General features: G+C 42.7%; 1 protein-coding gene across 12 annotated transcripts; it reads right to left on the reverse strand.

Moving 5' to 3' along the window:
- Positions 1-2,835: 2,835 nt before the first annotated feature.
- LOC114272702 (uncharacterized) lies at positions 2,836-25,864 on the reverse strand. Of its 12 annotated transcripts, none has more exons than XR_014333137.1 (6): positions 25,469-25,844; positions 4,698-4,774; positions 4,308-4,580; positions 4,062-4,114; positions 3,282-3,407; positions 2,836-3,073 (listed from the first exon to the last, which is right to left on the reverse strand). XR_014333137.1 is itself a non-coding variant. In XM_082874842.1 (6 exons), exons 2-5 carry the CDS (start codon positions 4,701-4,703, stop codon positions 3,312-3,314), a joined length of 462 nt encoding a protein of 153 aa, XP_082730968.1. In that variant the 5' UTR covers positions 4,704-4,834; positions 25,469-25,864; the 3' UTR covers positions 2,836-3,073; positions 3,282-3,311. The 12 variants fall into 12 exon arrangements, 9 of the variants coding, with proteins under 9 accessions (XP_082730968.1, XP_082730967.1, XP_082730965.1 ...); XR_014333135.1 differs by having other exon boundaries at positions 3,184-3,407; positions 4,062-4,148; XR_014333136.1 differs by having other exon boundaries at positions 3,184-3,407; positions 4,062-4,148; positions 4,698-4,834.
- Positions 25,865-26,615: the final 751 nt, after the last annotated feature.

A 26,615-nucleotide genomic window follows, 5' to 3' on the forward strand; every position in this document is an offset into this window, starting at 1 on the left:
TAGTGACATTTGCAAGTGTCACAAAACTATTCTTCTAATGATATTTTTTAGTCTTGTGACATTTTAAACAAGTGCCATTTATATCCATGTCACGGTAGATACTAGTGGCACCTCAATGATACTTGCAAGTGCTATAGCGATCCTGGTTTTGACCCGTTATCAATTGTATTCCGGACTCGAGTTGGTATGGTTTAGAATGGTTATTCATGTCTTATTCCCCTTATCTCCCCTTTATTTTGGTTATCGGGTTGTGGTTGTGTGTTTGGAACAGGTTGGTTGCGCGTTTTTCCAAACATGTGATGCCTAGATTTTGGCTCTTCCGCTTGAGCGGGCATTCTTGCGCTCGAGTGGGCTTCACAGATTTTGCTCCTCTGCTTGAGTAGCCATGCGTGCGCTCGAGCGAGATTTGTCAACTCTCAGTATTTTTTTTTATAGGTCTGCAAATACTGGAAGTGTACATTGGACGCTTGAGCGTCCAGTCTCATGCTCGAGCAAATCTTTGTGTCTGACACTCGAGCGAGGCTTTCCACGCTCGAGCGGACTGCGTGTATAACAGTCTGAAAAGATGCCATTTTGAATCACTTTTTATTTTCTCTCTCTCTCTAAAACTTTCCAAAAAGCTTGTTCTTGAGCTTCTCTCTCTAAAATTCACCTTCTCTCTAAGATCTTATCTAAATCCATTGGGATTTCCACTCTAGTGCCTTTGAGAAAAAGGTAGAGCTCGTCAAGATCTTCATTTTGAACCAAATAGAAGTGGGTTTCATCGTTCTTAGAGTCTCACTCTTGCTTGGCTCATCTTCTTCCTTTGAGGTAGGGATCTTTCTACACCATATAATATTTAGCTTAGTTATTTGTCTCTTGCATAACAATGGTGTGATTCGGGGATGTTTTAAACAAACCTAAAGTTTGGGCATATAATGAAAAGAGGGGTTTTGGGTGAAGGTGAAATGAATACTTGTGGGGTTTTAAAATGATGTTGTGTTATGTCTAATTTGATGATTTTGGCACTTACTAAATATTTGGGGAAAAGTGGGGAGTTCACCCTAATTGGATCAAACTATTATTTTGTGTAAATAATTGAAGTTAACATTGAAAATGTGGGATTGGAAGGGTGTTAGTATGAATGGTGAGATTGGTTATGTATTATCTCATTAATTGGAAATTTTGAATAAATTATCTGTCATAAGATTGTATATACGTTTAAAAATATCTATGTTGGGCTATCGGTGGAGGATAGCTTGGGCTTGTTATAGAAATTGCATGTGGATTAGGTGAACTGAAACTAGTCCATGGTTGGTTGTCATTGAATATTATTATGTTTATATACATTGTATATGTATGATTATCTAAGAGTGGAAAGGAGATGTACTTCATTATTTGATTATGTGTTTAAATACATTGCATATGTATGAATGATTGTTTGGGAGGAGAAAAGGGGATAGACTCCATTATAATTAAGTTGGCCAGAGTGTGCTAGGTGAAAGTCCCGAAATTATACATGGGTGCCTAGCCCGCGGACGAAATATCCATAAAATGGCAATTGTAGTATTTGTATAGCCTACGTTTACATGGGTCTCGTTTGACGACTGCCCGCGAACGAAATATCCGTGAAATAGAAGTTTGAAATGTTTATGCATATGTGTTGTGTGAACTGAAAGTAATTGAGTTGTAGCCTCAATTCGGTTGTTGAGAAATAATGAAATTGACTCATGAATTGAGAAAGATAAGTGATCAGAATATGAATTGAAAGAAAGTGGGTTAAGACTTGAATTTGACATCTTATGAGTATATACATTTATGAAAACTTTTATCACAAGCATTGTTTAAGCACTTGTACTTATACCTTTGCTAAATTTCATATATTGTGTTAGATGATTTCTACTGGGCTGTGGCTCACCCTATTTGGGGATAACATTTTCAAGTAATAATGGCATGCCTCCACTAAGGCAATAGCATTGGAGGAACCTTTAGGAAGCAAGAGCTTCATGTTTTGTTTATTTTGTATAGCCTAGGGCAAATTTTGCATTGAGCGAAGCTCTTTTTGTTATAACCAAGTCAAGACTTGAAAAGGTGCAAGCCAATAAGGCATTTACTTCTGTCAAACTCTTTTGTAATCATTAACTTCATGTAATGAAATGACTATTTACTCTGATTCATGCGATTATTGATATATATTTTGGGGGCGTTACAAGTGCCACTACACTATCATGGCTAAAAACTTTCAATTACACTTTGATGTCATGATAGACAGTATTTGTGACACTATCAAGCGCCATTAAAAAAAGACTCAGTGGCACTTCAGTGACACTTGTGAGTGTCTTTACACCATCAAGGCTAAAGAATTTTAGTGACACTTTAATGTCATGATAGACACTATTCGTAACTCTATCAACTGTCATTAAAGAAGCCTTACAATCTAAAAAATGTCATTATATGAACTTTTAATGGCACTTGTTATGCCATAATTGATATTTTTAACAATTTCATAAATGCCACTAAATTCAATTCATTTGTGCCATTAAATGGATATAAATGCCATTGGAGCTTATTTTAGCGGCACTTTGCAAAACTACTACCACTACTACGAAATGCCACTTATATGTTGTTTTTATTGACACTTTTAAAAGTCACAACTAAGCATGCGTAAATGCTTTTAAAAATTGAATCGATTTTATAAAAAATTGAATACTAATTGCCCCATCCTATATTAATTTGACATCTATTCATCCTGTAATATTTTTATAATAATAAATAAATATTACCACCATAGGATCATCACATCAAAAACAAAACAAAAAAAAATTCAAACCACAATCATTTTTTAATCTAATAATATTCTACCAAAATTATAATCTAAAAATTTATATTGCAATAAGAATCATAATCAAAATTATAAAATATTCTACCACACTAACAAAGTTAAAGCAAAAAAAAAATATTCCAACCATAAGTTCTAAAAAGCCATAGTGATATCCATCTTCCGGAGAGACAAATTATGAAAACAAATTCAGTTCCCAAATTCTCAACCTCACTTGTATAAATATTCTCGGCTAGCATCCATAACTTGCGAAATCTGCATCCAAAAGATAAACATATAAAGGTAATTGAAACTATATTAAGTTAATATAAATTTTTTAATAAAATTAGTATTTACGAAAGAAATATACTACAAATGGAGCAGACCAAGCAACATGAGCTCTAATAGCTTGTCCAATTGTTTCGACAAATCCATATGATTGGATCAAACTCTTATTAGGTTTGACTGGCACTTGAACATGTACCTCCCACTAGTCAGGTCCTAGTTCTTCCCCTTATACTTCTTTAGATGGATCTGTGCTTTTAAGTATTCTGATTGCAACTATTTCTGTTGGTCTAATGATACTTTTTGGAACAACTATGTCTCCCACCTATAAATCAAGATTTAACAACTTAAGTAATTATATATTTACAATTAATAAATAATATTTAAAAAATAAATTAGTACAAAGTGCCAAAGTGAAGATGATTACAATTGAAAGTGATATGTATTTCTCTAGTAGGTAAGCAAGCCACATGATTTAATCACTTAATTGGTTCACCACACTACAACAAATTATATAAAAGTAACAACCGTAAGTCTTCAGACCATATCAAATAATAGCTTAAAAAATCAATAACAACCAAAGCCACCAATCAATAACAATCAAAACCATGTCCATTATCAATATCAGGATCCCCTAAACTCAATAATGTAAATCAAATGTAATTGTGAAAAATGACAATCAACTAATTACTTTCAAGTAAGATTTTCAGGAAATCAGAAAAGAGCCCATGCGGTAATAAATGATTTAGAGATATCTTGTTGAAACTTCATAAAAATAAAATAAAATAAAATAATAACAAAAAAAAGAGCACAAGCTTCGTCATGTCATGATTTTTACTATGTAGCACATTTTGTCTAGATTTAAACAATGAAATTTAGGTCCACAATATTCATTCCTTGGTTAATTGTAAGACAAGTTTTGCATGCTATTCTAAAATAAATTTAGGTCCACAATATATGATTAGCTCTTAGTAGGTACCTGAGTAAGAGAGGCGTCTTGTATCGATGACAAGGACCATACTTGATGTCGAGCTGCCATGTCAAGAGGGCTAGAAGCTGTTATGACCTAACCAAATAGAAACTAATTAATTTTACAAACACACACACACATAGATATATGTATATATATATATATATATATATATATATGTATGTGTGTGTGTGTGTGTGTGTGTGTGTGTGTAGGAAAACATTAATAACTTATAAATTCTATTAAAAAATTTACCTGGTGAGATGTCCTTGTCAAGTTATTCGGAGCATGCTCAACATGGAAAACTTTGGACCTTAACTCCGAATTTTCAGCTTCCATAGCATCCATTGTTGTGTCTTGGTTTGCTTTATGACTAGATGTATCTCTCCATAAATTAGACGGGGAGACACCTAATCCATACATGCAAACCCGTCCATGTTTTTCTTTACCCATCACTTGTCCAAATGTATCATTTGGGCCTTGATTTAATAAATTTGCATTTAAAGTTGTCCTCTCATTCATTTCATCCTATAAGGTTGCAATAAACATGACTTAATATATACATTTCAATCACTCAACACTATAATGTGGCAATTTTTAATTAATCTACAAGTTCAAATGAAAAGATAATTATTTGATACATACTATCATTGCTCTAACTCTGAATTTCTTAACTCCAATCCATCCAAGTGAAATCCAGGAAAAATGAACCCCTGATGAACCTTATATGAAATCAACAACTGATTTAGAATTAGAAACCATATGGTGAGCCCTCCTACACTCTGGATGTTTGAAGAATAAAGATTAGTGAAGTAGTTTAAGAAATTATCAGATCACAAAGTCAATAAAAATTGTATATAGTTCACAGTGGCACTCCAACAGGATCACCCATAATTACGCTATAGTGTTTGTTGATTACCGAGAATCACTAAATCTTGAATCACATTAGTTTTCAATTTTAATACAATAATAGTCAAGCTAGAGAATAAAAGGCAATGATTTCATCGCTCGTCGTTTTTCAAGATACAAAAAAAAAAAAAACAAATGTAAGAAAGCCATTCATCAGAGAATGAGAAAATAACATGCAACTGTTGTTCCCATTTCCAATCAATCTCAATGTAGGCATGAAAACATCTCAACCATAAAGAAACACAATAGGCATCTGTAGACACCCCATTTTTGACCGTCCTCAAGACTTGGACGTCACCGTTTGAACACTCGGTGATTATCCATGTTTGTGTTTGTTTGGAGTTCCCGGAAGTCCCGGCTCGCGTGTCCTGCCTCAGGATCTCCGAACTCGACCGTTTAGTGTCTGGTTTCATACCGAACACTTGTGTTTTGCCTTGGAAGGGCAGGGAATGCCTTGTGAGGCATCCCCACACACCACCGGCAGTGGCCAGAGGCCACCGGCTGGTCTTTTGCTTCCATCAGCACTATTTGTTGCCGGTCGGCACATTTTATTGCCGGTCGGCATAGTTTATTGCCGGTCTGCACTCTTTTTTGTCGAAATAACTTTTTTGGGCAGCCGACCACTGTTCATCCACTTTATGGAGATATTTTGTGCCAGCTGTGATAGCTGGCACCAATTCTGCCTCCCTCCATACACGTGTATGGAGGGATCTCCCTCTAAGCAAGCTTGTTGTATAAGCTTTGCAAGAGGGAGTCTTATAAGAGGAAGGGCCTTCCTCTTTGATCTAGGTTAGAAACTTAGAAGTAAAAACCAGAGCTTAGAGATATAGATATATCCTATCTCTATATCTCCCTCTCTCTCCTCCTTTGTGTGTGATTTTTGGCCCAAAAGTGTGTTTTTACCTTACTTTTGCACCATTACACACACTATTACACCTTGCTCCGAGATTGAGGGACTTGGGGGGTTGATTCTTGAGTTTTTGGACTGATTTTGATCAAAAGAAGAGGGCTAGACCATTTGTTCTTCAAGGGTTCTTCAAGGGTGAGCATCTTGCTTTATATTCCCCAAACTTGCAATAGTCTTTTACCTATCTTGCTTGTTGATTTAGCTTTTGTGTATAACATAAAAAAGGCTTATATTTTCATGCTTTAGAACTTTCATTAAGGTTGTTTTGTGTTTTGAGTGCAAACTCACCCTATTAGGCCTTGTTTGGCCCCTTTTGTTGCCTTTTTGGTAGGGTTTTGTTTACTTCAGTGTTTTGATCTCTTTACCACTGAAAACCAGTGTATTTTTAGTAGTAAAGAAGGTGGTTTGAAGTCTTGCATAGGGGAGGGACACCCCTCTCCCTTCATTGTCTTGTTTCCTTACATTTTGGCCTAAAAGGGTAGCATGTATGCTTGATCATCTTGAGCCTTATTTCAGAAGATTTTTGGATGTTTTAGGTCATATGTAACCTCTGTTTTTGGCTGGATTTGTGCCTCCTTGTATGCTTGTAGTACTTGCTTTGCATTGCTCCATTTAGCTTAGAAATGCATCTCATGATTAGGCCATGATTCTTGCATGTGTTGGCTTAGTTCCATGAAGATTTTGGCATTGTTTTACCATGTTTAAGGTCTGTTGGACATCCATTTCAGTCATGCTTGTCTTGTTTGATGTCATCTTTTTGTGTTTTGGCTTGTAGGCTTTGAACATTTTGACCTCTAGCATGTGTAGTTTGACCATCCTTATGATTTGGCATCATTTAGGATCCTATTTCAGCCCAAGAATCATGTTTGCATGCTTGCATTTACGATCTCTTTTGTGCCTTGAGGGTGTGCCCTTTTATGCCTACATTTGAGCCTTGGTGCATACACTCCTTTGGAGTCATTTTAGCCGCCATGTTAGGAGGGTTTGGGGTCCCATTTTGTCTGCAAAAACTCTGTTTTTACTTGTCTAAACCATGCCATGATTTGGTCTTGTTGTTGGAAATGAAGTGACCCTTTTGGTGCCTTAGCCTTGGGTCTATTGGCTTGCATGTTGACATGAGAGTTTGCCCATCATTTTGAGCACTTTTGGTGCTGTTTTGAGGTGAATTAAGGCCTGCACCTTTATCACTTTAAGGCCCTCTTGCATGCTTGTCTCATGTTTGCTACATAATTGTTTCATAAATGTGTAGTCCCATGCTAACTTTATGGTAAATTGGTCCATGTTTGCATCACATTTGCACCTTGCATGCTTAGCATTGCATATTCGCCATGATAGTTCCATAACATTTGCCATGACTTGAATATTTGGCATCATGTTGCATTTGAATCATGTTTGCATAACATGCATTGCATTGCTTGGTTTGGGGTGTCAAACCAAGTGTGAGAATCAAGGAACATTCATACTGCAAGTGATGTAATGTGCTTTGATTCTCGGTCACCGAAGCCTTTGACTCCGACTTGATAAGGCTTTGGTTCTCATTTTGTTTGTTGCATGCATCCTTACATCAAGTGGCAAATTTGATCCCTTGGGCTATCATGCACCATTGATGGCTCGAGGATTGAAGATCATGCTTCCTTGAGTTCAAAGCATGATAGGAAGCATGACCATGCTCACATGTGCCTGAAAACCCCATGCCATGCACTGTCTGTTCTCTGTTTGCTGTCAAAACTGTCTTCTGCAGGAAGTTTCTGCCGACCGGCAGAATTTAGTGCCGACTGGCAATCACTGAAGTGCTGATGAGTCCAAGAACAGCCGGTGGAAATTGTAGAGTGCCGGTGGGAATTCTGTCTGGCCGGTGGTGCTCTGCAGTGTGTAAGGAACCTGCTCCGGGACTTTGGCAATTTTCAGAGAGACAAGGCAGTACAAACAGAGGTGGCAGGGGTACGGTACGGGTTTTTCGGGTGAGCCAAGTTCCGAGCATGCATCATCTGCGCATCCCGAGGCAGAGGCTGTGGCCACCCTCTTCTTTCTTTTGCATCCTTTCTTTTAATTAATTAGAAATTCTGTAATAATTTTATTTGTTTATTATTTGGGACTGTAATATTTATTTGGGCCCTCCGAGTGAGGGCAAATCTGTAATAAGTGTGTGTGAGTGTGTGTATGTCTTCCAACCTCACGTCTTTCTTCCCTTTTATTTACCTGCTTATGATGGTAGATTATGGCATGTTTAATTTAGCATACCTTATGCTATGCATGCGTGCATTCATGCATTTGTACTGCATGCATTAGGCTCGGTACATCACGCTAACTACATTTGTACTTCAATTTACAAATCGAATATGTGATAATTGATCGCATTACATATGCCATGCTTAGGTTAACCGAGCCTATCTAAATTGCATCTTGTATGTGTTGCATTAGGCAATTTAACATGAACTAGGACACACACATTTTGCTAACTAGTTTACTGTTTTGGCACGGAGTACGATGTAAGTATTTATGCTTTAGCATCTCGCATGTGTGTGAATGTTAACACGACAGTATGCTTGCCATGCGGCTAAATGCTTATGTGTTAAACTGTTTGAATGCCTGTGGGTGGAGGTTGGATTGTTTGAGTTGGAAAACTCATTGAAATCCGTGTTTTAGCCTACTTACGAGTAGCAAAATCTAAAGTATTTCCAAAGCAAACGGATATGCAATGTTTATTCCCAAGTTAGGCAATCTAGTCTATACTTGTTTGTTGTGCGCATAACATAGTAATTCTAGGCTAATAAATGGAGTAAGAACACATAAACATTTTCAAAACAGAATATCACGGTTAGTAGAGGCCGGTCTTTTGACCGGGTGAGAGGGGGTGCTCATAGCTGACCTTCCCCAATCGTACCCAAGCTCTCGAGCCGAGACAACTCCGGTGATGACGGACATGTGGCCTTCGGCACCGAGTCAGGGTTTCCTAAATTTCTCCATTTTAAAAATATTTAGGTGGCGACTCTGTATCTGGAAAAGCAGTCCATGTTTGGCACTTCTTTCAAAATCTTTTTCTCTCAAAACGATTTGCCAGATTTGGACTCTTTGGTTCAGATTAAGAACCGCGACAACAAAAATCGCGAGTCCGAACTGTAGCGGGGCCCCTTCGCGGACTTGCTACAGTTTCTGGCGACTCTGCTGGGGATTTTAGAAAGCTTGACTCGAACTCATGATATCCTGTTTTGATTTCATTTATGTGTTTCTTTGCATTGCATGTGCATTGGTGCGCCTAGGAACAGAGTTTTTGCCGTCTGCCATTCCTGAACGGTTTGCCGGAGGCTTGTCTTGTCAAGGCATGTCCATAAGGCTGACCGGCTATGGGCTCTGACAGCATGGGAACACAAACCCCAGTTTTTACCGAGGCACCCTTTTCGACCATTCGACCTAGTGCATATTCGGATCCATAGTGACCATTCCAAATTAGGACAGGCTGCTTACCCGATGTTAGGTTGTTTGAGAACTGCTACGTGCATAGTGAAACCCTAGCTCCTGACAAAATAGGATAGGGAAACCCTACCCCAGCATAGGGGTGTTTTGGCTCTCTTTACTTGCTATGTGCTTTTAGGGGTATATCTCTACAGGAATGTGCATACCAGTTTGCAAGTCTGGGGCATCAGGCCTAAGGGCATTGATATCAGAATTCGAGAATCAGTTGTATCCGCGGGTATCAGATTCAGTATTTTGGGAACAGAAATTCGGGAAACAGTGATCAGTGTCGGGGAACAGTGTGTTCGGCTTATCAAACTGTGCATTGTGAATGCCCAACTGCATGTTGTATGTGTTTATTTTAAGCAGTTATGCCGTCCGATTGCTTGTTTATTTACTGCTTTATTTATCTTTTTGCTAGGTAGTTTAGCACCATTGCTTCTAACCCGGTAGACATTCCCCAAGCACTCTGGATCAGAGGTCGCCGACTCCATCGATTTGAGGATCTGATAGCAGGACAACCGGTGTACCACTCTCTACCCCCGGTTACTAAACGAAAGGCAACTAGGCAGAGGGCATCGGTTCAACAGTCAGTTCAGAGAGCCTTATCTACCCCGCCTGAGTTCAGTAGGGATCAGGGTCCTGTCTCACCTACAGAAAGAGAACATATACCAGTAATCCAACCAGAGCAGAATAGTATGGCTAGCTTAGAGGAGATGGTGCGCCAACTCCAAGACAGCATGAAAATAATGCAGCAGGATGCTGTCCGACAGGCAGAATTCACCAAACAACAAGCCACAGTTATGGGTGAGCAAGCGGAGTTAATTGTGAGATTGCAGCAGCAAACTGGGACGTCAGCTTCACAGCAAGTCCCTCCCCCACTAAGGGTTCCGATACCCGAAGAGACTCCAAACGCCCGGAACGTCCAAGAAGATACGGACATCCCAACGGGGCCAGCTCCACCCCCGATTCTGCCTCAGCAATCCAAGGCACCCACTCCTATCAATCTATCGGATTCCCCCTTCGAGTCCGAGGTGGACCCTGTGGCATTGAAAATGCACAAGCTTGAAAAGCTGTTCAAGAAATCTCAGGGTGCGAAGTCCATTCCGGACATTGGAGACGGATACACTGATACAGCCGTGACGCTGCCAGATCGGTTTAAGATGCCACAAATCGATCATTTTGACGGATCTGAGGATCCCATGGTACACCTGCGACTATTTTCAGACGTCCTAAGGCCAATGGGCCTCACTAGATTGCAGAAGCTGTCTTTATTCGGCCGGACCCTGTCGGGTGTAGCGGCCGCATGGTATGCAAAATTGGAAGATGACATCAAGAGAAGTTGGGACGAGATGGCTGAGGCTTTCATCCTGCAGTACTCGTATAACACACAAATCGAGATCACAACCCGGGATCTCGAGACAACGAGACAAGAAACCAAGGAGAGTTTCTCAGAATTTGTAACCAGATGGCGGGCTAAGGCTTCGATGATGACCTTAAGACCCACGGACAAGGACCAGATTCGGATGATTGTGCGCAATCTTCAGCCGAAGCTAATGCAGAAGATGATTGTAATCCCCTTCCCTACTTTTGCTGATCTACATGAAATGGGGGTGCAGATCGAGGATGCCTTAAAACAAGGCCTGATTGATAATGACCGGGAACAACCCCGCAGAACTTTCAATCGAAATACTACCGCAGGCCCGAGTGGCGCTACAACTACCAGGACCTCCGAAGTGAGTATGGTCACCACCAACCCTTCCCCAAGAACTATGGCAGCCACACCATTCTCCGGTGCGTCCGGAAGCAACTCTCAAATAGCCAAATACCCTCCCAGAAATACCAGAACCTTCGCTCCGCTTTATATGCCCCTATCCAAAGCTTTGGGGGTTTTGATCAGAAAAGGGCATCTGAAGCCCCTAGAGCCGCGGCCCTTACCCGAAAGACTCCCCGCCGCCCACAATCCAGCCAAGTATTGTGCATTCCACCAACAGCACGGTCACGACACCGACCTATGCTTTCGATTGCGTCATGAAATCCAAGATCTCATTGATAATGGGGTGATTTTACCCCCTGAAAAACCCAATGTTACTACAAATCCTCTCCCCACACATAACCAAGTTCCACCACCCAAAAGAGTCAATTTCATCCACACTGGGGTCGCATCCCACGATCCTAGTATTTATATCACACCCTCCTACCTACCTAAGCCGGAGGTTTTCCTTCCTGATAGCACCGATTTGTGCATGGTGGACGTCTCCATAACCCAACCCAAGCCAGTGGTGGTGACCATCGAGAATAGGAAAGAGATTGTCGAGCCAGAGTCTGCGGAATCTGGAAGTGATGTTGGGAATGCTTATAGTCCAAGTGACTACATTTCACCAATGGGCCAGAATAGACCAGATGTCGAATTTCCAGTCGGGGGAGAGCTGTGTGCAATCCAAAGGGACAATCCAGGACAGGGAACGGATGATTTGACAGCTGTGGAAGAGGATCTTGCCAAGTTCCAGTTTCAAGATAACCAAGACCCAGAAGACCCAACCGTCAACTGGTTCGATTATGAGGAATCGGCTGAGGCCACGGGATGGTTGGACGATCAGCCAGATGTGGTAGGAGGGTTTCAGTCAGAACAAGGCCCGGCAGGGGCAGAAGTGTCAATAACAGCCGGGAAGGTCGAAGAACCGAATACATCGCCGGAGAGCGCTGGTGTCGAGAGTTTCGCTCGGGAATGGAGCATTTTGAGTACAGGGATCATTGAGCAATCTACTGCATTAACACAGTCAGAACAGGGAAGATTCGAAGATTCTGAGAGGATCAGGAAGGCAAAAGGCCACGTGGGGGTTGAGACTGCCACAAGTACAGAAATGGAGAATGCTGCGAGCATAGGGATAAAAGGTACTGCAAGTATCGGGACAGTTATGCCAGAACCAGATAAATGCCTGTCGGCTGCAGATGGTATGTGGTGGGAAGACGACGATCTATGTCTTGCCCACACGGACGAAGATTGGGAAGATAACCAACCAGATGATACCTGGTATATCGGCGAGGTCGATCACATGACCAGGAGTGGACGGTACTTCAAGCTTCCACACCTAGATCAACCGGAAGCGTCGGGAAAAGATAAGAAGGCAGAGAAGCAAAAGGAAAAGCAACTCGAAGATGAGGTCGTATTGAGACAATTGAAAAAGATACAAGCAGACATCTCCATCTGGGGACTGCTTATGGCTTCTCGAGTACATAGACAAGCCGTCCTTACAGCCATGGACAAAGCCAAGCTTTCCATAGACACCACGCCCGAACAGCTGGTGGGCTTAGTCTTTTCGGGAGGAAGTTCCCCAGCATTGAGTTTTTCTGACAAAGAACTGCCACCCGAGGGTGCGAACCATAACAAGCCACTCTACATCTCTGTGGAGTGCAGGGATAAATGGATACCCGTGGTGCTTGTCGACACGGGGTCCGCCATCAACGTCTGCCCGGCAAGGACAGCTTATGCGATTGGTTTGAAAGTCGCGGATTTCGTGCCAACGGCCCAGGTAATTCGGGCGTATGACAACACAAGCCGGGAAGTAATGGGAACAGTTAAGATTCAAACAAAGGTTGGGCCGGGACAGCACGAGATAGATTTCCATGTCTTGGAGGTTCCTGCAACATTCAACCTGCTTTTGGGGCGGCCGTGGCTGCATCAGGTAAAGGCGGTCTCCTCTACCCTGCATCAAGTGGTGAAATACCCCTATGGGAAGGGAGTAGCCATTGTCTTCGGAAATTCATCAATTCATCCACCGCAAGAAGTATCCACGCCTGTTCTAGAAATTGAACACGGTATGGAAGATGTGTTCATATCAGGTTTTACCTTAGCTGAGGCTCGGGTTGTACAGGACATCATGGCAGCTAATGAAGGGGTATATGTCAGTGCCCAAGCAGTCTATCTCATGAACAAACTCCAGCACATCCCCGGGATGGGATTGGGCAAGAGCGGCCGGAAAGGTGTCGCAGCATTGGCCGAAGTGCCGCGTAACCCTCATACCTTTGGTTTGGGCTACCTACCCACCAAAGAGGATTGGATAAAGAAAGGAAAGGAAATGGCCGGAAGAGCCAGAGCAAAACAGATGGGGAAGCCCTTTGACTTAATGCACCAGCCCATTCGGGGGACCCTAAACGGACGTTTCGTCCGGGAGGGAGAAGACTTTCCGTTCTGTGGCTTCCCAGAGCCGTGGCTCAACGCGGAGAAGAAGCGCGTACCGGGGTTTGAGATCTTCTTTGATTTACAGCTACCTGAGGATGACATCGCCGAAGGGCAGGCAAATCTATCGGCTGAGGCTGAGCAAAGTAAGGAAGTGCAGTCTGAGGACGCTGAAAATGAAATGGGCGCTGGCGTGTCTGCTTTCAGATCCTCCGATCGAACAGAGGTGCTTGGGGGATAGCTCCTCGGTATGTGTGATTGGGAATGAAGCGGCTGCGGGCCTACCATCAGCTATTTTGGATGCGTCCATCGCAACTTCTCTCATCTGGCAATATGAAGAAGGCTTTTTATCTAGCAGCACCGGGTCAGGTAGTGAGCCGAAATCTGATTCCACCGAATCTTGTGCGTCGGAATCAGGTTCCAGCTCAACTGAGTCTGAGTCCGGTATTCCTGGGGGTGATAACCCGGATGCCACAGTCCTGTCTAGGTCGTCATTTTCATTTTCTTTTGAGTCTGTTATAACAGAGGAATCCGACGGCTTGGAAGTATTTAATGAGAACGACGTGGATGTGGTTTCGGAGTATTTTTCTGTGCCTTTGATTTATTGCTTAAATCAGGATTTTCAAAATTTTGATGAAAACGACGAGGAAGAAATTCCTCCGGTTTTGCAACGGTTAATTGATCAAGAGCAGGAAAGATTTGTTAAACCTTTAATGGATGAAATTACTACTGTGAATGTTGGTACTGAGAAGGACCCGCGGCTGGTCCAGATCGGGTCCACGTTGTCTTCTGAGGAACGCGAGCATTTAGTCGCTTTGTTAAAAGATTTCAAAGATGTTTTCGCGTGGTCCTACGAAGACATGCCTAGAATCGATCCTGAGATTGTACAGCACCGGATCCCTCTTGATCCCGAGGCCCGACCTGTCAAACAGAAGCTCAGAAGGATCCGCCCTGATTGGGCCCTTAAGATCAAGGAAGAGGTCACCAAGCAAATTGATGCAGGCTTCCTGCTGGTATCTGAATACCCGACTTGGTTGGCCAACATTGTTCCGGTGCCGAAGAAGGACGGCAGAATTCAGGTTTGTGTAGACTTCAGAGATTTGAATAGGGCCAGTCCAAAGAACGACTTTCCCTTGTCGCACATTGATGAATTGGTAGATTTCACGGCAGGACACGCCTTGCTTTCGTTTATGGATGGCTTCTCAGGCTATAATCAGATAGTAATGGCACCCGAAGACCGGGAGAAGACTGCATTCACTACCCCGTGGGGTACATATTGTTATAGAGTGATGCCATTTGGGTTGAAAAACGCTGGAGCTACTTATCAACGGACAGCAACTACAATATTGCATGATATGATCCATAAAGAGGTCGAGGTGTATGTGGACGACATGATTGTCAAGTCCAAAGAAAGAGAAGGCCACTACACCGCCTTACAAAAATTCTTCCAAAGGATCAGAGAGTTTCGGCTGCGGTTGAATCCCCAGAAGTGTACTTTTGGTGTTACAGCAGGGAAGATGCTAGGGTTTCTGATTACACAAAGGGGCATTGAGGTCGACCCTTCCAAAATCAAGGCCATCTTAGAAATGCCACCACCAAGGACTGAAAAGGAGGTGTGAGGCTTTCTAGGTAAAGTGCAATTCATAAGACGGTTTATCTCTAAATTAACCTTGACTTGTGAACCACTTTTTGGTCTCCTGAAGAAAGGAAAGAAGTTCCAATGGGACGGCCGACGTCAAGCAGCTTTTGAACAGATCAAAGAGTATCTATAGAACCCGCCCGTGTTGTCACCGCCAGAGCCGGGGAGACCGTTGATATTGTATCTTTCGGTAACTGAGACCACCATGGGCTGCATGCTCGCGCAAGAGTCAGAGGACAGAGTGGAAAGGGCCATCTACTATCTGAGCAAGAAGATGCTGGATTACGAGACCCGCTATACACCACTGGAGAAGGCTTGTTTGGCCTTGGTATGGGCTACCAGGAAGCTGCGGCACTACCTGTTAGCTCACTCTGTAATGTTGGTTTCACGTTTGGATCCCATCAAATATCTTTTCGAGAAACCAGCACTTACGAGTAGGCTAGCCCATTGGCTGCTATTGCTTTCTGAATTCAACTTGAAGTATATAACACGCAAGTCAGTGAAAGGAAGAGCGGTAGCGGAGTTCCTTGCCGACCACCCGGTTGAGGGGGATGAAGCGGTTGAGTACCTATTCCCAGATGAAGCCATTCTACACATCGAGGATGAAACTTGGACGATGTACTTTGACGGAGCGTCAAACCAGTATGGGTATGGGATAGGGGTGTTGCTGATAGCGCCTGACGATTCCCGTATCCCTTTAGCATTCAAGCTCCAGTTCAAAGTCTCGAACAATGAGGCAGAGTATGAGGCATGTATTGCTGGCCTGGAAGCAGCCCTAGAACTAGGGGCAAAACGGTTGGACGTCATTGGGGACTCGAACCTTGTTGTGTCTCAAGCAAAAGGAGACTGGAAAGTCAAAGAGGAAAGGATGATAATTTACCACCAAACCTTGGATTTGTTAATTCCTCGGTTTGAGAAGTTAAATTTCACCCACCTAGTAAAAGAGAACAACAGGTTCGCCGATTCATTAGCAACTCTATCTTCCATGATAGACATCCCGTCCGGAGTCCGAATGCGTCCAGTCATCATTGATCAGAAGTTTGCACCGGCATACGAGTCGATTTCCGCCATAGATGAGGCTCAAGACGACAACCCCTGGTATTACGACATTTGGAACTTCTTAGAAAAGGAGACGTATCCACCAGGGGCAAGTGCCAAGGATAAGAGGGCCATTAGAAGAATGGCTGTTCAGTTCATCATCTGCGGGGGTAAGCTGTACAAAAGGGGTCATCTGGGAATGCATAAGCTCTGTGTAGAAGCTGAAGAGTCGAAGCGCCTAATGGAGGCCATCCATGGAGGGGAGTGCGGTGCACACATAAATGGAGTAATGCTGGCCAGAAAGATCCTCAGACAGGGCTACTACTGGTCAACCATGGAGGAAGATTGTATCGGCTTTGTTCGGCGATGCCACAAATGCCAGATCCATGCAAACCGTATGAACATCTCACCGTCCAAGCTATACAACATGACGTCCCCGTGGCCACTTTCCGTTTGGGGAATTGATGTGATCGGAGCTGTTACCCCGAAGGGGTCGAACGGACATGAGTATATCCTGGTAGCGATAGATTATTTCACAAAGTGGGTCGAGGCCCAATCATACGCGGTGTTGAAGGCGTCGCACGTCGCCAAGTTCATCAGAAACAACATCATTTGTCGCTACGGGGTGCCAAACGAGATCATTTCGGATAATGGATCCCACTTTAAGAAAGAAGTGGTCGACTTGTTGGAAAAGTATAACGTGGCTTTTCATAAGTCATCTACGTATCGGCCACAAACCAACGGAGCAGTTGAGGCCGCCAACAAGAACATCAAGCACATACTGCGGAAAATGGTGGAGACCTACCAAGATTGGCCAGATAAGTTGCCGTTTGCTCTGTGGGGCTACAGGACTTCAATTAGAACTTCTACCGGAGCGACTCCATATTCGTTAGTTTATGGAATGGAGGCCGTTCTACCTATTGAAATTGAAGTTCCGTCTTTACGGGTATTGGCTGAGTGTCAGATAGCTGAGGCAGATTGGCAACAGAGCAGGTTTGAGGAACTCATGCTCTTTGACGAGAGAAGGCTGAAAGCACTGTACCACGTCCAAAGTTATCAACGCAGAATTGCGCGGGCTTTTAACAAGAAGGTTAAGTCCAGAAATCTAAAGGAAAGGGATTTGGTGCTCAAGGACAACCGAGCTCCCATCCACGACCTGAGGGGCAAGTTCAGGCCCAATTGGACTGATCCCTACATCATCAAAGCTATCTGGTCAGGTGGAGCTGTGGTTCTGATAGACTTAGATGGCTTGGAATTCTCCCAACCGATCAACATGGACAAGTTGAAGAAATACTACCCTTGAGAGGCTCGCTAGGCCGAAAACCCGAAAGGACGACCTAGGCAAAAGTCAGAGCACAAAAAAATTAGAAAATATAAAAACTGAGCTCGCAAGGCTGAAAACCCGCAAAGGGCGGCCTTGGCAAAAGTTAGAGCGCAAAAGGAGAGTGAAAATACTCGAGCGAACCTAAGCCGGAACTACGTAAGGCTTGATTCCCATCCTTGGGATACATAGGCAGCTTCATCCTGAAGTTCAGCCATAACACTTCCCCGATCAACTTTGTCCATTTGATCACCTTAGTCATCTTTGTCTATCAGCATTTGTTGGAATCCCCAGTACAGTGTTACTCAGACTAAGGGCAACTTTCTGTTGCTGTGCAGTGCTGCGGCGCTCTTCAGACTAGGGGCAACTTTCCAGTTGCGGGGATCTGGGGTTGTGCATCTCAATGACAGATCTCAGGCGTGTCCAGTTCTGATCCACATCAAAAATGTTTTTGAGAAGTTTTAATAAAGCTGATTTCGTTCGAATAATCTTTTACAACTTTGACCATTTTTGGACCAAACGGAAAATTTTCAGTACCACAACTTTCAATTTCATTTGATTTCAAAATAGAGTTCTCCTGCTCTTGCATACAATTGAAGTTGCTTTTTATTACATTCATAAAGAAAACTTGGAAGTACTAATAAAGCAATAAATCTGGGGCATAGTCAAGTCACGTGTTCCTGCGCCCCCTCCCAGAGCTGGTCGAAGCCTCTGATTCCAAGCTGGGCCCAATCTGTGCTTCTTCGTTAAGCCAATCCACGCACTCGTCAGACAAAGTGCAACTGAAAGTAAGAGCGGGGGCCAGGAGATCTCTCATCCTCCACGCGGTGGCCTGCCAAGCAAGCTGTGCGCCTCGGGCTGGGAATGCAGCAGGATACTCTATCCCCTCTGGCAGGCAGGTCTGATCATGGCCAAATTGGCGTCGAATCTGAAATGGGAAATAGAATACACAGTGAGTGAGACCAACCAATTGAATCCCAGTCTGCCGGGGCATATTGTAACTCATTGCCGGAAGGTCCAGCCAAGGGCACCGCCAAGCAATACGGTCTGCGGACAAACGGCACATCCAAGCGAACCACCATCCCTCATCCAAGGCATTGACTAGACGGTGCCGGAAGAAGTAGCCGCGAGCTGAATATGCTGGGCAAGAGTCCACAACCTGCAGTTTGTCCATCAACCATACCTGGGAAGGAATGAAAAATGAGAGAGTAAAGAATAGAGAGATGTACGATGAGAGAAAAGTGAGGATGGGGTTTTGTGAGAAAAGACCGAGCTTGAGGGCCGAGTGATGTGAGCAAAACATAAATGCGAGATTGGGTGGGAAACATTACCTGTAGTAGTAGTGGACTTCCTGCTAATCTGGTCGTCTCATGGCAATAAAAGGCGTCTAAGCCCATTAACGTTTCGGCCAGAGTCATGGCAATACAGCTCTTGCCCTCCCTCAAGCCTTGGGCAACCTCGATCAGCCGGACACTAGCCCCTCCAGAGCCTGAGGCAAATAGAAAATGGGATAGCATGCACAAACAGAGGGCGTGTCGCCGGAAGCCTTGCCAGTGATGGTTGTTGCGATCGCCAGCATCAGAAAATCGATTGGCCAAACTGGGAATGTCCAGCATCCCATCGCAAATTAGGGACCGAGCATCACGTATGCTGAGTCCGCACATGCGCCCTAGGGATTGGGCATGACCAAAATTAAGTTGGGGCAGGAGCTCCTCTTCACGCTCGGACTCCATTAAGGCTCGAAAATCTTCAAAGGTATGACATATTTCTTGCCCGGCGAAGCTAAAGACATGCGTCATCGGATTCCAAAACCTTGCCGCGGCATGAAGAAACGGGAGGTGCAATGGGGTGCGGCCCAGAGTGAATAGTGCATTTATGCCAAAACCCCGGAAATTCACTTTTTCCGAACCATCCAAGCTAGCAATCCAAGCTGTGAGATTTTGAGCAAGAAACTCTTCCATTGGAGCAAATCAGTGTGAAAATGAGAAAAACTACGAAGCTGGGATCTTTTGTAGGAGATAAGGTTAAGTGGGGGACAAGTGTCAACATTCTGGTGATCCCCTCATTAAGTGCCGGCCGACCAAAACTTTTTGCCGACCGGCCATAATAGTTTGCCGACCAAACAATTTTATGGCCGGTAGCCATTCTTTGCAGCCGGTGGTCTCTACCCCAAGCCGATGGGCTTCCTTCTGGTTTCCTAAGCTGTTTATGCTAGGCATCGGGGGAATTTCACCACCTCCAACCCCTCCCTGGCAATCGATTCTTGCGAGGGCACGCCTGTCCGATTGACAAGTTATTATGCATTTGCTTATCGAGTTGTATTTCACCCTCTTTGAACTTTTGATTTGTTTATCGAGTTGTACTCACGCTTGTTTGGTCCTATTATGCCTTTGTACATTTGCTTATCGAGTTGTAAGTCAGTTCACTACCTGATTATTACGATGCAAATTTCCAAAGTAAAATTCGTTCACATTGTGGTGTGATACCTTGCGATGCGATGCACAGAAAGTCCACAAATGCAACATCTTTTGAACAAAATGGATTGTTTCATTCCCATCACGTGTTTTTCAAAATGTGTAACTTTGAAAAAGAATAAAACCTGCCCGAGGCAGTGCAATGTGCTTAAATTACTAGTAAAAAGGAAAGTAAAGCATAGAGTGACAAGGAAGCAAAGTATTAGAATTGATACCAGTGAAACTCCCCTTGCGGTCAACGCACCTTCCGTACCTTTGTTCGGGTCAACGACGCGTTTACGCACCTTCGTTACTTTTAACCATGTGAGGACGCGCACTTTTGAAATGTGAACCTTCGAGTTGACCTCAGGTCACAACTTCTGCGAACAATGCTCGATGCGTGCGAAGAATGTCCTGCCCTGTATCCTTTTCATGCCTTGTGAATTCCTCAAATTGTTTCAATCATGTTGTGTAACAATACCTTTCATTACTTGCGTAGACCGCATCTTTATTAATTTCATTACCTGCGTAGACCGCATGTTTTGATTGCGTAAACCGCATCTTTATTAATTTCATTACCTGCGTAGACCGCATGTTTTGATTGCGTAGACCGCATCTTTATTAATTTCATTACCTGCGTAGACCGCATGTTTTGATTGGGAAGACCGCATTATTATTTTCATTACCTGCGTAGACCGCATGTTTTGATTGCGTAGACCGCACTATATCATTACCTGCGCAGACCGCATGTTTCGTTTGGGTAGACCCCATATTAATTTCATTGCTTGCGTAGACCGCATGTTTTGCTTGTGTAGACCGCATAATTTGATTGATTTCATTACCTGCGTAGACCGCATGCTTATGATCAATTTCGTTGCCGGCATAGACCGCATGCTCCACTTACATGTTTGTATTTCCACGGCATTGTTATGCTCCCCACTTGCTTTGCGCTGTCACGCATTTCGAGTATACTACTATGCATGTTGCTAACGATATTGTACCTGTTAAGTTTGTTTTCTTTTCAGGCACGATATTGTATGTACGGTTCATTTGAGGCTGGTGCAACCAGACGAGCCGCACAGGTATTGTATCTCCCGAGTGAGACGTATTGAGAATTGCATAATTCTCTGACATCCTTTCTGCATTGTAGTGTAGTTCGGTGTATGCTAGCTTAAAACTGTCGCATGTATGCTTCGTTACAGCTTTCTTTGCATGATCATAAGTTATGCTCGGCTTCGTGCATTGTCTTGCATTTTGCCCCTGCCTTCGGGCGCATATCTTGATTGTCTTGCATGTCTGTCTAAGTCTTCGGCCTTGTCAAAAATGGGTCGTCTCTAGGCTTTGACATTCACTCCCGTCATTGTTATGACTTTCGAGTTCTGTCAAAGAGGGGCAACTGTAGACACCCCATTTTTGACCGTCCTCAAGACTTGGACGTCACCGTTTGAACACTCGGTGATTATCCATGTTTATGTTTGTTTGGAGTTCCCGGAAGTCCCGGCTCGCGTGTCCTGCCTCAGGATCTTCGAACTCGACCGTTTAGTGTCTGGTTTCATACCGAACACTTGTGTTTTGCCTTGGAAGGGCAGGGAATGCCTTGTGAGGCATCCCCACACACCACCGGCAGTGGCCAGAGGCCACCGGCTGGTCTTTTGCTTCCATCGGCACTATTTGTTGCCGGTCGGCACATTTTATTGCCGGTCGGCATAGTTTGTTGCCGGTCGGCACTCTTTTTTGTCGAAATAACTTTTTTGGGCAGCCGACCACTGTTCATCCACTTTATGGAGATATTTTGTGCCAGCTGTGATAGCTGGCACCAACTCTGCCTCCCTCCATACACGTGTATGGAGGGATCTCCCTCTAAGCAAGCTTGTTATATAAGCTTTGCAAGAGGGAGTCTTATAAGAGAAAGGGCCTTCCTCTTTTATCTAGGTTAGAAACTTAGAAGTAAAAACCAGAGCTTAGAGATATAGATATATCCTATCTCTATATCTCCCTCTCTCTCCTCCTTTGTGTGTGATTTTTGGCCCAAAAGTGTGTTTTTACCTTACTTTTGCACCATTACACACACTATTACACCTTGCTCCGAGATTGAGGGACTTGGGGGGTTGATTCTTGAGTTTTTGGACTGATTTTGATCAAAAGAAGAGGGCTAGACCATTTGTTCTTCAAGGGTTCTTCAAGGGTGAGCATCTTGCTTTATATTCCCCAAACTTGCAATAGTCTTTTACCTATCTTTCTTGTTGATTTAGCTTTTGTGTATAACATAAAAAAGGCTTATATTTTCATGCTTTAGAACTTTCATTAAGGTTGTTTTGTGTTTTGAGTGCAAACTCACCCTATTAGGCCTTGTTTGGCCCCTTTTGTTGCCTTTTTGGTAGGGTTTTGTTTACTTCAGTGTTTTGATCTCTTTACCACTGAAAACCAGTGTATTTTTAGTAATAAAGAAGGTGGTTTGAAGTCTTGCATAGGGGAGGGACACCCCTCTCCCTTCATTGTCTTGTTTCCTTACATTTTGGCCTAAAAGGGTAGCATGTATGCTTGATCATCTTGAGCCTTATTTCAGAAGATTTTTGGATGTTTTAGGTCATATGTAACCTCTGTTTTTGGCTGGATTTGTGCCTCCTTGTATGCTTGTAGTACTTGCTTTGCATTGCTCCATTTAGCTTAGAAATGCATCTCATGATTAGGCCATGATTCTTGCATGTGTTGGCTTAGTTCCATGAAGATTTTGGCATTGTTTTACCATGTTTAAGGTCTGTTGGACATCCATTTCAGTCATGCTTGTCTTGTTTGATGTCATCTTTTTGTGTTTTGGCTTGTAGGCTTTGAACATTTTGACCTCTAGCATGTGTAGTTTGACCATCCTTATGATTTGGCATCATTTAGGATCCTATTTCAGCCCAAGAATCATGTTTGCATGCTTGCATTTACGATCTCTTTTGTGCCTTGAGGGTGTGCCCTTTTATGCCTACATTTGAGCCTTGGTGCATACACTCCTTTGGAGTCATTTTAGCCGCCATGTTAGGAGGGTTTGGGGTCCCATTTTGTCTGCAAAAACTCTGTTTTTACTTGTCTAAACCATGCCATGATTTGGTCTTGTTGTTGGAAATGAAGTGACCCTTTTGGTGCCTTAGCCTTGGGTCTATTGGCTTGCATGTTGACATGAGAGTTTGCCCATCATTTTGAGCACTTTTGGTGCTGTTTTGAGGTGAATTAAGGCCTGCACCTTTATCACTTTAAGGCCCTCTTGCATGCTTGTCTCATGTTTGCTACATAATTGTTTCATAAATGTGTAGTCCCATGCTAACTTTATGGTAAATTGGTCCATGTTTGCATCACATTTGCACCTTGCATGCTTAGCATTGCATATTCGCCATGATAGTTCCATAACATTTGCCATGACTTGAATATTTGGCATCATGTTGCATTTGAATCATGTTTGCATAACATGCATTGCATTGCTTGGTTTGGGGTGTCAAACCAAATGTGAGAATCAAGGAACATTCATACTGCAAGTGATGTAATGTGCTTTGATTCTCGGTCACCGAAGCCTTTGACTCCGACTTGATAAGGCTTTGGTTCTCATTTTGTTTGTTGCATGCATCCTTACATCAAGTGGCAAATTTGATCCCTTGGGCTATCATGCACCATTGATGGCTCGAGGATTGAAGATCATGCTTCCTTGAGTTCAAAGCATGATAGGAAGCATGACCATGCTCACATGTGCCTGAAAACCCCATGCCATGCACTGTCTGTTCTCTGTTTGCTGTCAAAACTGTCTTCTGCAGGAAGTTTCTGCCGACCGGCAGAATTTAGTGCCGACCGGCAATCACTGAAGTGCCGATGAGTCCAAGAACAGCCGGTGGAAATTGTAGAGTGCCGGTGGGAATTCTGTCTGGCCGGTGGTGCTCTGCAGTGTGTAAGGAACCTGCTCCGGGACTTTGGCAATTTTCAGAGAGACAAGGCAGTACAAACAGAGGTGGCAGGGGTACGGTACGGGTTTTTCGGGCGAGCCAAGTTCCGAGCATGCATCATCTGCGTATCCCGAGGCGGAGGCTGTGGCCACCCTCTTCTTTCTTTTGCATCCTTTCTTTTAATTAATTAGAAATTCTGTAATAATTTTATTTGTTTATTATTTGGGACTGTAATATTTATTTGGGCCCTCCGAGTGAGGGCAAATCTGTAATAAGTGTGTGTGAGTGTGTGTATGTCTTCCAACCTCACGTCTTTCTTCCCTTTTATTTACCTGCTTATGATGGTAGATTATGGCATGTTTAATTTAGCATACCTTATGCTATGCATGCGTGCATTCATGCATTTGTACTGCATGCATTAGGCTCGGTACATCACGCTAACTACATTTGTACTTCAATTTACAAATCGAATATGTGATAATTGATCGCATTACATATGCCATGCTTAGGTTAACCGAGCCTATCTAAATTGCATCTTGTATGTGTTGCATTAGGAAATTTAACATGAACTAGGACACGCACGTTTTGCTAACTAGTTTACTGTTTTGGCACGGAGTACGATGTAAGTATTTATGCTTTAGCATCTCGCATGTGTGTGAATGTTAACACGACAGTATGCTTGCCATGCGGCTAAATGCTTATGTGTTAAACTGTTTGAATGCCTGTGGGTGGAGGTTGGATTGTTTGAGTTGGAAAAACTCATTGAAATCCGTGTTTTAGCCTACTTACGAGTAGCAAAATCTAAAGTATTTCCAAAGCAAACGGATATGCAATGTTTATTCCCAAGTTAGGCAATCTAGTCTATACTTGTTTGTTGTGCGCATAACATAGTAATTCTAGGCTAATAAATGGAGTAAGAACACATAAACATTTTCAAAACAGAATATCACGGTTAGTAGAGGCCGGTCTTTTGACCGGGCGAGAGGGGGTGCTCATAGCTGACCTTCCCCGATCGTACCCAAGCTCCCGAGCCGAGACAACTCCGGTGATGACGGACATGTGGCCTTCGGCACCGAGTCAGGGTTTCCTAAATTTCCCCATTTTAAAAATATTTAGGTGGCGACTCTGTATCTGGCAAAGCAGTCCATGTTTGGCACTTCTTTCAAAATCTTTTTCTCTCAAAACGATTTGCCAGATTTGGACTCTTTGGTTCAGATTAAGAACCGCGACAACAAAAATCGCGAGTCCGAACTGTAGCGGGGCCCCTTCGCGGACTTGCTACAGCATCCCAACAACAAATATATGAATATCTCCCAACAAAAAAAATTCCAATAATAATTGATGAATAGTGAGGATCTATGCGGATACCTCCATTACTAACCAATGGAATTTTCTTATGACAATTACCAATTACAATTAATGCTAATTTATTACATTTTGCCCTATTATGAAATGTTTTATGGTTTAGACATATTGGCAAACACATGGTAGGCCAATTTTAAAGGGAACCAAATATGAATAAAACAAGAGTATGAATGTATAGCAGAAAATAGAATCAAATACATCATTGAAGATAGGATGAGACAGAGGAGAACATACCAGATTTTTTGGTTTGATGCAGATGACACCTAATTGTAGAATGAAGAGCTGTATATATATAATTTTCTACATCTGAGCATCTGATACAAAGCACATGGACACACCGCTTGTCCAATCTGGAGGTCCAACCAATTCCCACAATTATCTGTATTATATCTACAGATTTTAGGGCAAAACCATAGCCACATCTTAGAGATCAATTTTACGTCTTCTCCTACAATCACATGGAATATGTACACATATCTGTGCAATTTCTTTTAGACAATGTAGAAGGCAGAGAAGAGGCAACAGCCACATGTTGAAGCTAGAGTCTCCACCGCTTTCGTTTGTAGCACATTCAGAATTCTTGGAGAAACCATTGAGCCAGCAAACAAAGGTCAAGTGGTTCAATTTGACATTTTTTGTTTTTTCAAAAAATGACATTAGATAGCTTGGAAATTTTTTGGTTTAATGACATTTCTCAAAATGCCATAAAATATTTGTCTATGACACTTTTCATTTAATGCCATAAAAAGTAACTTACATCTATCTAGTTTAGTGACATTTTAAAAAAATTCCATTACTACTAAAGTTTAGTAGCATAAATGTCATTAAAACAATTTCTTGTGCCATTCTTTTATAAAATGCCATAAATTGATGCTATTAAATCACATTTTTGTTGTAGTGATGTGGCACTTCTTTATCGAAATGCCACTAGAGCCTTGTATGTTTGTAGTTCTGTGACATTTTTCTAAAACATACCACCAAATATTCTTTTTGTGACATTTTTTAAAAACATGCCATTAATATAGTGCCACTAAAGTGTATTTTTGTTGTAGTGGTTTCTTACTGGGATGATGTTGCTAGAAAAAGGTTTTTTAAGTTTTAATCAATGTATGAGTGTCAAGGAAGTGCGAGTATGTGTGAGTGCGAGTGTGAGTCTGAAGATAAGTGTGAGTGTGAAGATAAGTGTGAAGATAATTGTGACGAGCTGTATATGCTGTGCCTATTTGTTTCCAAGTTTGTGATCTCTTGCAAGTTTCTTCATTACTCTGTACTTTCGGTTTAATAAATATGAGTGTCGTGTTTATTTAATATACTTTTAATTTTTGATATATTGAAATTAATGATAATTTGCAATATATATATGATTTAAAAGAAGAATTCA

Source organism: Camellia sinensis, chromosome 6 (genome assembly GCF_055761805.1).
Source record: "Camellia sinensis isolate YWXY chromosome 6, ASM5576180v1, whole genome shotgun sequence".
NCBI classification, from domain to species: domain Eukaryota; kingdom Viridiplantae; phylum Streptophyta; class Magnoliopsida; order Ericales; family Theaceae; genus Camellia; species Camellia sinensis.

Bases quoted from the DNA above. Each gene is read 5' to 3' on its own strand.
- LOC114272702 (XM_082874839.1), bottom strand. The intron at 4,115-4,307 runs GTAAATTTTTTA...TTGACATGGCAG, and splicing joins TGACAAGGACATCTCACCAG to CTCGACATCAAGTATGGTCC. The intron at 3,074-4,061 runs GTACCTACTAAG...TTTTGGATGCAG, and splicing joins AAGACGCCTCTCTTACTCAG to ATTTCGCAAGTTATGGATGC.